Below are 14921 nucleotides of genomic sequence, written 5' to 3' on the forward strand. Positions count from 1 at the left end.
GCTGAGTAGCTGGTTGTAAACTACCACCTGATGCTTTGTGGGGTGCAGAATGCCTTTGCCATGACATTTTCTAACCTCTCCATTTTCTTTTCCTCTCTGGTAGGCTAATTGTCCAGCAGGTACTTCAGGAGCTGAAACAATACCATGGGTAAGTGTGTCTGGGAGAGGGATGTGGGTGAGGAGGTCATGAGTCTCCCTAGGACCCACCTGGCAAATGACACTTGGTTCCCTGAGGGGCAAATCCCCAGGGTACCAGAATCCCTGTGTTCCTCCAATGAACCCAGGGTAGAATTGCAAAGAGAACCTAAACATGGTTCTGCTCTGTCTCCAAAACTGAGCCTTCCTGCTGACCCAAAAGTTCTGCTCTCACATTCTTTGCTGTGTGTCTGATGTCTTCTCCCTGCACAGGGCAAAGCAGAGAGCTCACACACAAGAAGGCAGTGATTCTTCCCAGCAGAACCTCACCTGGTTTGAGTTCCTGTCTAATGAGTAAGTGAGACAGAGAGTAACCCACATGCTCTGTGTTGCCAGAGCAGCCTCATCTCCAGCCCAACTCCATCAAAGCTCTACAGCCCTGCTAATCCTGTGTGCAGGATACTGGTGTCTGCAGTGGCTCAGCCAGGACTGGGGCCTTCTTCTGCCTCACACTGAACAAAAACTCCAAGGCAGCCAGGACTCACACACATAATTTGAAAGTTCAGCTCCTTATTTGCAAGTGTCCCATTAATAAATGACATGACTGCTGCCAAACCAGCTCCCTCAGGAGAAGGAGTTCTAAATGCTTCAGATGAACCTCCTCAGTGATCTCTTTGCACTTGGTCAGTTAATTTCCCCCTGGTGAAGGTGGTCTTGGTCTTGTTTCAGAAATGAGGAGAGTGGAAAGGCTGATAAAGCAGAGAAAGGCACGAAGGTGATGAGACGTCTGAGTTCCCTGCGGAGCCGAGTCACCGGGTCCTGGCAGAAGGATAAGGTGAGGGAGCACTGCTCCTTTTGTGGAATTCTGTTGAATTCTTCAGGTAGAAAGGGGCTCTGACCCCAGGGACAGCTAGATACATTGATTTGGGATAGCTGTTGGCCAGTTCACTGTGACCCCTAACATACCTGCACAGACTGACCCCCAAAATTCAGCCCCCTTGGCCCCAGGGCACATCCTGGCTGCTCTCGTGGTGTTGTATGAGTGGTAGAGACCAAGAGAAGAGAGTTTTGGGTGGGTGACTGCCAGGAGCACCCACTGTGGCAAGGAGGAGAGGCTGCAGAGGCACAACCTGTGTCCTGCCCATTGCACCTTGCCTAGAGGGACTGGGCTGAGCCTTAGGAAAACATTTGGGAAGAGCATTAGGATCCCAAAGGCTGGAGCACAAAGGTGCCCACTGCAGGTGCTCACACCAGCTTTCTGCATGCTTCTTTTTAGCAGCAGGGAAAGGAAAATTTGGGCAGTGCAAGGCCAGTAATGGAGCTGTGGTTTTCTCTCCTTCCAGGGTAAGAACAAAGAGCAGCCAAAAGAGAGGGAGAAGGAAAAAGAGACAAAGGAGCCAAAAGAGAGGTGGAAAGAGATCAGCAGGCACCAGCTTGTGCCAGGGGTTTTCTCCAGCTGCACCAGCTGCTCGCTGTGTGCCAAACCTCTTGTGAATAAAAGTGCTCTGCAGTGCCTGAGTGAGTATGGCTGTCACCAGCTGCTCCCACCCAGCCTGACTGCAACCCTCTCCCCGACCTCCCTCTGGCCCAGGTCAGCTGTTCCTCTGCCTAAATCAGCCTCATGGATTGCTTCATTCTTCTGCCTGGCTTGACTGGACCCCAGCACCCTGCTTGGCCTGGCTTGGCTGTTTCACCAGATTGTTGAAATGATCCCTAAATCCTGCCTGGCAATAGCTGATCCTTATTTCATTTGGCTGCTTGACCATTTCCTGCCCCTTTTCCCAAAGGAGGGTTCTAGGTCAACTTTTCCTTTAAATATTTTTTTTTTTTTTCCAAAAAAATTCTGCTTTGCCCAAGCAAATATCCCTGCTGCCTGAGGGAAACTGGATCTTTTGGGCCAGTTTTTATAGCTGCAGTGATTTCTCAGCTCAGCTTCTGCCCCGTGCACTGGCACGGGGATTTCCAGAGCATCCAAAACTTTATTAATTAACACAAAAGTCAAATGGTGCCTCCCTGAACCTGCATGGGTCAGATTGTTGCTTTACAGACACAAATAGTGCACAGGAGTGCTGGCTGTGCTGCTTTCCTGATGGGTGTCCCAGTACTGTCACTGGGACATTTGCTGCCTGGCTTTGGCTGATGGACAAACTCTGTCCCTCCTCTTTGGTCCCACTCAGAGCACTGAAGAACATTTTAATTCCCAAGAGATCATCTGAGGGCAGAAAAAAAAAAAAAAAACAACTTCTGGAAAGGAAAGAATTGCTCTCTTTCTCTACCCTGCATCCTCAAACAATGATTGCTCTTCAGTAAGAGTCTCTCTTAAGGTCAGTAAAACCTTCCTGGGGGGCATCAAGGAGCTGGCTGCCCCTGGATGTGCACTGCTGGAAGTGTTTTCCCTTGAGGACAGAGGGAAGGAAACTGGAAAGGACCACAGGGCCAGGAGTAGAGGTATCACAGCAAAAAGCAGGGAGCTGAGTAAGAGCAAGTGCTTTGTAACTCTTAGTATTTAGAGAGAATCCAAATATTAGGAGAGGTGGCAGAGTTAGGCCTTGTTATTCCTTTCTGAGGAACCTCCCAGCAGAGGCTCTGCTTGCAGTCCTGGGTGCTGCTTTACAAAAAATATCTGAGCTGGAGAGGATACCAGACAGTCCTTGATCCCCAGTGCACCAGGAGCTTGGAGCTGTGTTCTGCAGGGTCTTGGGAACCCTGAGGTCACTGCTGGTGTGAGTGATTCTTTTCTGAACAACCACTGTGGAGTTCTGTGGAGTGCAGGGGCTGGAGCTTCAGGTGAAACAGGAGTGTGGTTCACCATCTGCCATCAATCCTAAACCTGTGGGGCTGGGACAGGAGTGACAGTAACCTTTATGTTGTTTCTCTGTCTTCCTGAGGCTTCCTAACACTCAGGAGAAAAACTCCAGGGTGGTTGAGGAACTGGTTTGTGTTTGGGTTTCTTTGACATCTCCTTTGGCTTTCTGGGCTGCTCAGGGATACAAGGCCCAGGCTCATTTTTTTGTGTGTTCCCTTTGCAGTGGCTTGAACTGGAGAATTCTGAGGGGTTCTGAGATGTTCAGTAAAATTAATGGCCTGGCTGCAGTCAGATCTGGACTGGGACTTGTGTGACAAGAATGGATATATTTGGATTATGTTGGGCTGAATCCTTTGTGAGCTGCTTCTGGGTGGTGGAGTTGCCAGTTGGTATCAGATTCTCCCATTTTTGTGGCTGAGAAATCACTGATAGAGCTCTTGAAAAGCAAACCTTGGGGCCAGTGTGTAGCCTGAGTAGCTCCCCTGCTTTTCAGAAGAGCAATTTGCTCTGTCGGGGCTCCGTCTGAGCTGTGGTTGCTGCCAGGATCTGAGGATACTTGGCTACTCCTCTTGTTTTCTCATCATGAACTCTCACCATCTATAAGCTCTGGTCCCCAGCCAGATCCCCGTCCATCTCATGCTCAGGAGCTGTTGTTGTTGATGTTCTTCACGGTACCTCTGCACGGTATTTTTAACGGCAGCACCACCGTGTGGTTGAAAAACAAAAGAGGGTCATGGAAAGAAATGACAAGAAAAATGGGAAAGAAAAAGGGATGGGCTGAAGCCAGGGAAAGGAAAGATGGGGAAATGATTGGGAAGCTGGAGGTCATTCATTTGTCCTGTGGACAGAAAGTTTTGTGGCTTCCACGACTGTGCTGAAATAGAGGAGTGGGAGCTCTTATTAGAGGAAGAAACAGCAGGAGGAATTCTGCTTTTAATGCAAAACAAAGAATCCTTGCTCTGCTAGAAACATCCATGTGAGTTGCTACCTAAACCCTCCCATCCATCCTTACACCACAAAGCCAAAGTCTCCCAGGAAGGGAGGGGAGGAGACTGTGTCAAAGGGTGCAGATGTGGGATTGTTTCTGCAGTTCCAAGTTTTGGAGTCTCACAGATGTGATGTTAGGAGCCTGGCAGGACTGGAAAAACAAAGGGGAATATTTGCAGTCTGGGATCTCAACACCCAAACTTTGCTGTTACATAAACTTTGAGCTGCGAGTCTGTAGGTTTCTTGTTCACCTGGAAATGGAGAGAGCTCCTTTTGAGCCTTTGCTGTCAAGGGTGGAGAAGTTCTGTGCCTAAATTAATCCCCTCTTATAAACATGCTTCCAGAGTTTATGCAACAGGAGGTAGATGAGTCCCAGGAAAGCCCTGACAGGAGGGGAAGGCTCTTCAAGCAGGCTGTGCCATGGAGGTGAGCCAAGGATACGATGTGGAATATGGGTGGCAGTAGGATTGCCTCCCTGCTAGCAACTTGAGCTTGAGCACCAGGGTAGAGATGGGTCCTCTGCATCTCCTTTAGTTGTGAATTACATCTCTAGTACTTTATGGGAAAGACAGAGTCCCAGAGCCTTTTGGGAGCTGGGATCGACCTTCGTCTTCAAAAGGAATCCTACAGCTGAAACCAAAGTGTTCAAGAGGCTTCAAATTCCTCTTTTTTTTTTTTTTTTTTAAGTAAGGTGTTTAAATTAATCTTTCTGAATAATACAGGCTGTGCTGGACACCAGACTGTCCACCTATCCTAGGCTAACCTTTGCTGGCTGCTTTGGTATAGAGGCTGATTCATAAAGAATTCCTATAACATCTACTTTCCAGGACTTACTTAAGGCACATTGTGAAAAAGGTTTGGAGAACCATTTTCTTTCCCACAATGGTCCTACAGTTAAATGGAGGACATGGGTCTCTGCAGTTTGTCAGGCAAACATCCTCCACCCATGGTGTTTTTTTATCTGTAAGCTGAGAGACCAGAATGGCCCTTGGTTTGATCTTGAAATTTGGTGTGAAATTCACTTCTTACTTGATACGCTTTTAGGATTCCCACTACAGCACCAATAAGCTGATACAGGAACAATAGTTTTGGCTTATAATAAGGAGGAATTACTTGATTTAATTTTTTGTATTATTCTAAAATTTCTGGTCATAGCCCACACAGAGCCCTGAATAATCTGAAAAGCAGCAGGCAAGCTGAAACTTTGCATTTCTGGAGGGAGACACAGCCGCCAAAAAGCTTCTATTTAGGGGGAGAAAAGAGGTTTGGCTGCTGGAACATGATGACAGTGATAAATGTACTGGGAGTCCCACTTGGAGTAAATGATTACTGACAGAAGTCCAAATCAAACAGACAAAACCAGAGTGACTGTGAGAGGCTGGGAGTGAGTATGGTTACAAGGGAGGCAGGACCTAAAGTACATGTGCAAGTGGTCTGCAGCACTGGTTTCAGAGGCAATACTTACTGTGCTGAGTCTGCTGACACAGAGCTGGCCAGGCTGAAGTCTGGGTGTTGTGTTTTAGAGAAGGAAGCTGAAGAATAGATTATTTTTAGTGCTTCTTCTTTTCTGCTTTTCACTTTTGTTTTTTCTATCTGGACTTGATCTGGAACACCTCTTGTGTGTTGCTCCTTGCATTCCCTGATGAAATGGCAGAATCTTCTCCACTTAGCTTGGCAAAAGCATAAGGCTGCATGGCAGTAATCTACCCACAATTCATCCACTAAGAAATCTTTTGTTACTATAGGATTACACAGGATTAGAAAATCGGTTCTATTCTCTTCTTTGCTGTCCAAACTTTAGCTCTAAGCTATGGAGTCTTTCAGCTGGTTGCTGTGCCAGATTTTGCACTGATTTTGTGGAGATGCCCCGGGGCCAGCCGTGCAAGCACAGCACGTTCTCTCCAGCTGTAGTTGGGTAATCTCCAATGCTTTGCTTTTATAATATAGTGAAGCACAAAGTTTGAAGTGTCTAAGGATTAATCTGTCACCAAGTGACAGCCAGCTGTTTACCCCCAAACTGCTTTATTTAATGATTATTTGACTGCAGTGCTGAGCGGCCACAATAAACAACCGGGACCTTATTGTACTTAGTCCTGAAGCAGCACAAAAGGGAACATTTTTAAAAGCTTGCAAGTATGAGATGAAGAGAAAAAAAAATAAAACTGATTTAACAGGTCGCACTGTGGAAAGCAGAGACAATATTGGTCCCATGGTAGTCTAGGATTTCAGCTCATTTCCAACCCAAACAGTGGCACAAAGCTGAACAGGAAAGCTGTAGGGTGAATTGTGAGCTTGTTTTGTCATGGAGGGTGTTGTGTTTTCAGGCAGCGTGGATGTGTGTGATTTAAAATCTGACAAACTTGAGATGGAAATGAGCATTTTAAATCCTCAGAGTGAATCAGATCAGGAGGTAAGGTTAGGTGATGTTAAGGTTAGATCACAAGCTCTCCCAATTTTTCCTCCCTGCAGAGCGTATTTTGGTGGCCCTTTGTTGGTATTAGGTCAAACCTATCAGGGTATCAGGGAAAAGGAATTGCTTTCCAGCAAGCAATTTAGTTATACAGGTCAGTGCGTGAATCTGATGATAGTGAAGATAATTCTCCTTTGCTGTGGTTTTTTGTCTGCACAGGGATCATTTGCAAAGGCCTTGGCAGTCATGGCCAGCGGTACTGGGCACCCAACCTTGCATGGTGGGATTTGCCATAAACTCTTCAGCACATTTTGAATGGCAAATCCCACCAGGATTTTAATAACAAATCACCTACACAGAGCACATCCAGGGCTCTGCACAAACACGTGAACAACCGTGTTCAAACCATCACTTCGGATGCTTCATCCCACCCGTCTAAAGGCCTCTTTTAGTCTTTGTTCCCGGCGTTGATGGATCGCAGCATCCCTGGAGATCACCCATGGGGTGGAATCTTTACATCCACCCGCAGGGGTTCAGCCTCGGGGCCGGGGACCCTCATTAGGGAGAAACCTGATGGTTCTTGACTCCATCCCCCTCTCCGGGAGCAGGCTGAGAAGAAAGGGCGGCATGGCGGTGGCCGCGCCTTTCTCCAGGGTAATGGCCGCGCCGCAGGTGGCTGTGCCATCCCTCCCTGAGGGGAATGGCCGAGCTCTGTGCCCTGTGCCCTCCCTGAGGAGAACGGGCGGGCTGCGCTCCCTATGCCCGGGAACGCGCGGGATGTGTGCCCTGTGACCACTCTGAGGGGAACGAGCGGGCTTTGAGCGCTTTGAGCCCTGTGTCCTCCCTGAGGAGAACTGGGGGGCTGCGTGCCCCCAACCTCTCTGAGCGGAATGCGCGGGCTCTGTGCCGCGAGGGGAACGGGCGACCTCTTTCCCCCGTAGGCGCCCTGAGGGGAATGCCCATGCCGGGGGTGGCCGGGCACTCCCTGAGGGGAACGGGCGGGCTCTGTGTCCCGCACCCTCCCTGAGGGGAACGGGCGGGCTCTGTGTCCCGCACCCTCCCTGAGGGAAGCGCCCCTCCCCTCGGCGCCCCGTGGCGCGCAGGCGCGCTGCCGCCTTTTCCTTTTGCTTCCGGGACTTTCGTTGTTGCTGTGGCGGCGGCTCCTGGGACCGAGAGTACAACCGGCGGCTCCCCGGGGAGTCCGGTAAGAGACTGGGGTGTCAGCTCGCCTGCTGGCTCCCCGAGCCTCGTTCCCCGGCTCCCCGCACCCATTCCCCCTCCCAGCCTTAGCGAGTCCTCCCGGCTGCGGACCCCCCCCTCCCGTCCCCCCCCCCAACCCCCATCCCTCCCTCCTTCCCCGGGGCAGTTGAAGGCCGCGGCCCGGTGACCGGCCCGGTGGTTGGGAAACGCTGCTCCCGGGGCTTCGCAGTGCTCTTGCTGAGGGTTTTGTCACTGGGGAACTGTAGGGAGACCCTGTCCAGCACGTCCCGCCGCGGGCAGTGACACCAGGCCGGCCGCCTCAGCGGAGCTTGGCCGGGGCTGCGGTTTTATCTTCCCTTTCGTGACAAATCCCGCAGGTTTTATCGCTCTCCCAACGTTAGCAGCTCAAGGTTGAATCGAGGGGACAGGACGTGGGTGGGAAAGAACCGAGTCTGTGTCTTGGAGACCTCTTTTTGGGGCTGAAAGGTGTGGGTGATGGAGCCTGGTGTGAAACTGGTTCACTTGGTGCCACAGCTCGAGTCTCCTTAGGAACTTTCCTTAGTTCCTTAGGAACTGAAATCCTCCACCTCCTCTTGGTTGTTTTACACACGTAGTGTTGAGGCTGCAGCAGTGAGGAGAAAAAAAAGTCCGGGTTGTGCCTAAAAAGACCTTAAACGTGGAGCCATCAGACACTGTTTGTTGTCGTTCCACCTAATGTTTACCTATGAAATATTTTAAATACCTGTTCTGGTTGTCATAGCTGCTGCTTCAGTTTTGTAGCGTTCTTGTAGAGTGGGGGAAGGGTTCAGCGTGAGAGAATTGAAAAGGTACTCGTGTTTCTTTTGAGCCGGTGTGCTGATTTTACTTTGCATTGCTTAAGAAATCAAAACATCAGCTGTTCGTTTGTTCTGGCTTGGGGTTTTTGCACTTAAAGAAAACCCCGAGGCCACCAGAACTTGCACTGTTGGGAATGACACAACCCCAGCCCCATCCACCTATCTGATATTTTGACAATAAAACCAGATGCGGGCAGAAAGTAATTATAGGTTGTTTTTTGAGACAAAGAGGCATGTTTTAAGAGGGAAGATGAAACCTGATAATTTAGTGGTGTTGCTCTCTCGTGTGGACTTATCTCTGTTTCAGAATGTGAAGTATCTCATCACCCTGCACCCTTCCAGGTTTTGGCTTCCTCTGTGTAATTAGGTGAGTTAGCAAAACAAGTAAACACGGGTCACCAAAGCCACTAGGACAAAGTTAAATCTGCTCCAAGTTCCTGAAGATACATGACCTGGCTTTACCTAATACAGAAACTTCTTCATGTTCCTCTGAAACTCCTCCTCTTTCCTGAGGAGATTAATCTCAAAGCCACTCTGCTTTTTCTGGAACGCTGTGGTTGTTTGAAATGTTTCTCAGCTGTTGTGTTGCTCTATGTATAAATTCAGATTTTTATACTCTGTAGTCATCATTCAGACACAAGTTGTTCACTTTGTCAGTTTGAGAGAGAGGAATTACCTTGTATGGTGTAAGGGTGAGGAAAGAAGTGAGGGATTCTCTTTGCTCCCTAAAGCATCTGGTATTTGAAACCATAAAAATTATTACTTTCACAAGAAAACAACTTTTTTCCACGGCTCTTGTTTGCTGGTTGGCTTTAACAGGTGATGAATATATCCTTAGCATTAAAATAGTCCTTGAACTCACTGTATCATTAGATGTCTGAAGGTGTCCCTGCCTGAACTTACCTGTTTTAAACATTTTTTTCCTCTTAAATCTGTCATTAAAAAGAAAAAATAGTAATTTTAGAACAATCACATTATATCTGTCTGTTAGCTATAGTTGTTTGCAAATGGCCTTTTAAGGGTTATTTTATTGGGCAGCAGCATTCTAGACCAAAGGTCAGGGTCATAATACTCATAATATCTGGTGAGTCATAGATTTGTCCTGGAATTCAATTCTGGAAGACATTTAATAGGCCATTGCCAGTGTCTGATCCACTGGATGGTATTCCAGCTGGGAGAGAAAATGTATTCACCAGCTGTTCAGCTGGGTTCATTGCCCTCTTGCCCACTGTGAATCAGTTTTAGGCTTTAGGGCTTTGTAATGGGTTGTCCAATAAAATGCTCTTTAAGTTGTAAATTGGTTTCTGTGAACCTCTGGGAAAGCATCTCATTAATAAGTGAAGTTTGTTTTGGTGTTTGTTTTTTTAATTTGATTATAGCAGCTATTCATTTCATTACTCTCACCTGAGAACAGGATTTTTATGATGTTTCTGAGCTTCTTGCTCTGAAATATCTTTGCTGGATGAGGCCCTTGTTTTATTTAGGCTGTCAATGAGCAAGAAGCCATTGGCACTAGCAAGCATTAGGCAGATGTTGGATAGTGTAGTGCTCCCAAAATTCACTGTCATAAGTCCCAAAGTTCTAATTTAAGCCCAGAAACAGCCAGAGTGGGTTTACTTCATTTCCATGCTATGTGTGAGCTCTTTAACTCTAGCAGCAGTGGTCCTGTCCCCAGCCAGTCAAGGTGACCCAAATCCTAGATGTGTAGGCAGTTGAAGTGCTGGTCTCAGCACTAGCCAGAGCTGCTCTCCTTCAGCATAGTCTGTGTTGAAATGAAGTTCCTTGGAGATTCTGTTTTTCCTGCCAAATTCATCTTCTTGCAGTTCCCAAGAGAGAGAAGACAGGGAAAGGGAAGGGAAGAGTCTGGGTGGCAGTCCTTGGAGTTTTTAGCTCTTTCTTGGACATATCTTCCCAAATCCAATGCTTCCTTGCCTTAGATGGCTCTCCATGTTTTCTGAGGTTATGTATTTATTATTTCCATATTATAACAACCTTCCATAGGTATCTCTGCTCATAAATATCAAGTCTCACTGTCTGCAGGTTCCTGTTGCTGCTTCACTGTCCTCAGTCCCTGGTTCTTTTTGTTATTTCTTGACCCTGCAGTTCTCTAATACCCTGTTCAGAGAAGCTCCCCAGAAGAATAAAAATTCAGCAAGATATTACAGGCAGAAAAATCCAATTTACCAGTATTCAAATGCTCGTTCTCACCCCTAACTGGAGTGTACCTGGTTCAGCTCTGTCTGCAAAATGTGTTGAGCAGGGAGAGCTGGAGCAGATTTGGTAAACTGGGAGTGTGGTTATAAAACACTGAGTCTTCTGTCAGTTTTCAAAATTCTCCTCTCTTACACAGGCAAAAATAAGGGCACTTGGAAATGATGAAGTTAATTGCATTTCAAATATTCTCTTGGAGAATTAAGCCCTTCGATTCAACTGCAGTTTTCTGAGGTTTTTCTGTAGCTTTTTCCTGGTTTCTAGCATGTTCTCCCGTGTTGTGTAAAGAACCTTTCAGCAGCATAGAAACTAATACACAGCTCTATTAGATATGTCAGCTGATTAAGTGAAAAATACCTACCGAGAGTGAGAGAAGCTGTTATCTTTACCAGAGCAAGTGCAGGATTTGAAAATTGAAAGCTGAGGTCCCCTTTCCTGTTAGCAAAACAAGGTGTACCCATGCTGCTGAAGCAGAATTGGCCCTGCTAATCAGTTAGAGGAGAAAAATTATCAAATGTAATCGCCAGAGATATGTAAATACAAGGGAATGTGAAGGTTGATAAAATGTTTCTAGATGACTAAATGATTCTAGATTAATGAAGTGGATTTCAAGAGGTAATGTGCTGTGGGAGGGCAGTGGTTGTATCAACATCTCCCTTTATCCCTGGGTCTCCTCTGCCCTGGAGGGAACCCGTCTGGAAGCCAGACCCGAAGCCAACCCAGCTTGACGTCATGGAGAATTTTTTTTTTTTTTTTCTGTTTCCTTTTGTGTGGTGATTTTTGCCCTACAGTTTGCTCCTTTGTCTTGGGAGGAAAGGGGCTTCCATTGTCCTGTAGTTGTTTTGTTGTTGTGGTGTGTCTGTTAACAAGCTTTTCATTTTCTGGCCTTCTCAATGCCAAAATAACAAATAGATTTGTTCTCCTCAACGTAGTTTTAGCAAGTGAATAATTTTGTTACACTTTTATCATATGAATGCAGACCCACATACATTTGAAATTCAATATAGTGCCTTTTGTTTTGTTGCATGGGGTACACTATTGGTGGAAATACCACAGCTTAGAGAGAGGTTATAGGAGGTGATTGTTCTTGAGGAAGTTCTGTGTGTGGCAGGCACTCAAAGCACAGAATTCTGCTCTTATTTCCCACCCTTGTAGAAGCAGCATGTAAGAATCTTCCAGGTCTGTGCACTCAGTCTTTCTCTCAGTCTTGATTTTATATTTTTACTTGGTTTTAAGCACAAATAAATTAATAAGCATTTTCTTCCTGTTCTGAGAGATTTTCTGTCTTTTATGGAAAACACTTAAAAGTAGCATTTCTCTACATTAGCCAGGAGCCTCAAAGCAGATCAGCAGTTCTGGCGTCTTGGTGATAGTTCTGTTTGGATGAAGAGACCTTAAACAGTTTTTCCTCTGTGCTTGAGACATAAACAGGCTTTTCTCTAGCAGATACAGTGTTCATCTTCACAGTTTTGTTGTCTTTGTCTTTTAACAGACACTCCTGAATTATATGGAAGGAAACTAACCTGGTTTCCTTTGCTGTCTGAGTTGCTGGTGTCCTGCTTCTGCTTTTGATGAAGGATCTGATTGTAGAGATGGGCAGAAAATATTTGACACCACCAGTTATCCTATTTTCTCAAGCAGTAGTTATTACAAGGAAAAAAAGAGATTGGATTTTAATATGCTACTAATGGGTTTGTGCCTTTTGAGCATAAAAAGAGCTGCTTGAGTTCCTTTATTTGGAAACTGTTCCTTTGTGAAGCTAGAAAAGGGACAATGCTCAGATGGTGGTGATACTCTGATAGCTCTGTGGTGCATTTTGAACTTTATTGTCCTTACTTCAGCTCCTGCTGATGCTCTGTGTGCAGAGGCAGGAAAATAAATTGCTGCCTTTTTGCATGGTATCAATTTTGAGTAGAGAGAGGTGGAAACAACCTGTGCAGCCAGGAGGAGAGCAGTGCTCTGGTTGAGTGGAGAGAAGGCAGAATCCTCTCAGTGCATTCAGTGCTGTCTCTTTGTGCTTGCATGTGGGAATTGCTTACCAGTGACTGAAAAAACTTGAGTATTAGGTGTAAAATCAAGAGCAGAACATGCACAAAGTCCTTCCAACATTAAGATCTTTTATGTGTTGCTCTTCCCATCCCTGGATGGGAATGACAAGAATGATTGAAAACTTGTGTGTGTTTCAGATTGTGCAGTGAACGTCCATAAGAACTGCAAGAGTTTACTGGGTGAATGCAGCAGCATCAGACCCAAGGTTGGTTTTTAAAATTTGTTCTTTTATGATACCACTGCTTGATATGGTAAGTTTAATAGAGTGCAAGCATTTTAATTTACATCAGTTGATGTAAATTGCCTAGACCAGACTCTTGCCTTACATGTTCAAGGCACTGAATAGTTATTAACTTGTCATTATAGTAATTTCTCACAATTAATGGAAGGAATATAAAGGGAAATGTCTTATTGCTGACCTGAAAACCACTGACAATTGCTTGTGTCTGTCAGAACTGTAACCAACCCTTACAAGAATGCTGAAACCCATCCCTGTTTGGGGGAACATAATTGGATTTTATGGTACCTCTGATTTTTATGTCACTGCATTTTAATTGGTTGTGCCATCTGAAAGCTGCTAGAAGAGCATGAGGGGTGGAGAGGAGTTTGGGTATAAAAGTGTTGTATTATTTAGAAGCTGAGCAATGCAGAATAAGTGATTTCATTTTTGAACTGTGATGAACTTTGTCTTGCAAAGCTGCTTGGTTTTTATCTGTGTCACCATGGTACCTGTGATTGCATGTAAGGTCACAGGTTGGTTTCAGCTAGCTTTCTGTCAGGTGGTTCTTTTTTTTTTTTTTATTCTGGTATCAGTTTTGAAAATAATTTCCTCCTCCTTATAACTAATTTTACTTGAGGGAGTTTTAGTTTGCTTTAACGTGCAAGTGTTGATGATTTCAGAGACTGATAGCAGATTAGGGAGTACTATGAGGAGGAAAAAAGAGAGCAGAACAGCTCAAACCTGGGCTATTAGAGGTTAGAGGAAGTGATTTCAGCTCTTGGTGATTTAGAATGGAAGTCTTTTGAGGGCAGGAATGTTCTAGTGGGGTTTTTGATATATAGTTTTAAACTTCAGGAGGCATTGTGCATTTTCTTTTTAAACCTATAAATCCACTTGCTCTGCTGCTTTCCTCTCTTTACCATCTCCCAGACTTTCATGGTTGAATCAGACCTTACAAACCACTCCTGAAGGGAGCAAGGAGGGAGCTGTAGAACAAAATGATATGGGGAATAAAGTCAGAAATCAGATCCTCAAACTGAAGCAAGACTCCCCAAAAGGCTGTATTACTTATTTCATTTCTTTGTATCTTGGATAAATTATATCCCAATGAATTGTACTCCAGTATGAGAATGAGAAAGTTGTACAGGTTTACCAGAAATGCAGTTTTAAATGGATAAATCAAAATTTTGGTTAAAACTGGTTAGGTTAATTTAGTTAACACTGTTGTTAACTGAACTGCACGAAAGTATAGGTGAAGACTGCATAAAGAATTTACTTTGAATTAATAAATTTTCTTTGATCCTAGCATTAATTCAGCTGTAACTTCATGTTTGGTTCTGTTTCAGTCTGGTTTACACTGGTGATTTTTATACAACGTGTTAATGCTTATTTCACTCTCCTGGAAGATGAAAAAATCCAAACTGTTGCTGTGTCAAAACTTTTATGCTTTCAGCATACAGCTTCACTTACAAATAGTGCTAGATGATAGGAAAAATCTGATTCATTTTGGACAGAAAGTTTGGTCTGGATGTGTAAGAATATTGTATTTTTTCCTGTAGCAGAAAGATTTGCAGCACAGACCTTCTGGATCTCCACAGAGTTCACCCCAGTGCATTTCCCCAGGTTTGTACTAAAGAATGATTTCTGTGCTCAAGGCTTATCTGTTTGATTGTATTTTTTTTTCTTTAATATGTTTTAAAGGCAATACACAGCGTGTTATTGAAGTATAGAAAAGGTCTCTTTTAATAAGATGGCTTCATTTTTTTTTCTATTGGGAATGGCTTAGAGGCTCCGAGCAATCTCCTGTGTGTTTTTATCTTTTTATCTTTTTATTTTTCTTTATACCTTCTTGCTGTGTAACCTCAAAATATCATGGTGAAAAGGGATCAATAAGCTAGTTTTTCATTGATTGTCTATTCTCTGGCCTCTGAAAAGACTAGAACTGTGAACTTTGTTTTACATCAGATTTTCATAATTGTCTATTTAAAACTTGCCTGCAGCTAGTGGTTGCTAGAAATCTCTAAGCCAAGCTAGCACTAATGGTCTCAACATAAATCTTTATTGAAA

The 14921-nt window shown here is 45.0% G+C and overlaps 1 protein-coding gene across 8 annotated transcripts in view; it reads left to right on the forward strand.

Annotated features, from left to right (window-relative positions):
• Nucleotides 1-14921, forward strand: part of ARHGEF18 (Rho/Rac guanine nucleotide exchange factor 18) — a 50333-nt gene that overhangs the window by 10950 nt on the left and 24462 nt on the right. For 3 of the 8 annotated variants that reach the window (XM_071728071.1, XM_071728074.1, XM_071728076.1), the window contains exons 7-12: nucleotides 104-148; nucleotides 409-489; nucleotides 865-970; nucleotides 1479-1653; nucleotides 12772-12839; nucleotides 14414-14477. In XM_071728071.1, the coding sequence (XP_071584172.1) occupies nucleotides 104-148; nucleotides 409-489; nucleotides 865-970; nucleotides 1479-1653; nucleotides 12772-12839; nucleotides 14414-14477 (539 nt within the window). Of the gene's footprint in view, nucleotides 1-103; nucleotides 149-408; nucleotides 490-864; nucleotides 971-1478; nucleotides 1654-7403; nucleotides 7543-8681; nucleotides 8742-12771; nucleotides 12840-14413; nucleotides 14478-14921 lie in introns of those variants that run through there. The other 5 variants (XM_071728075.1, XM_071728073.1, XM_071728078.1 and 2 more) reach the window with 4 other exon arrangements.

This window comes from Heliangelus exortis, chromosome 28 (genome assembly GCF_036169615.1).
Source record: "Heliangelus exortis chromosome 28, bHelExo1.hap1, whole genome shotgun sequence".
Classification (NCBI taxonomy): Eukaryota; Metazoa; Chordata; class Aves; order Apodiformes; family Trochilidae; genus Heliangelus; species Heliangelus exortis.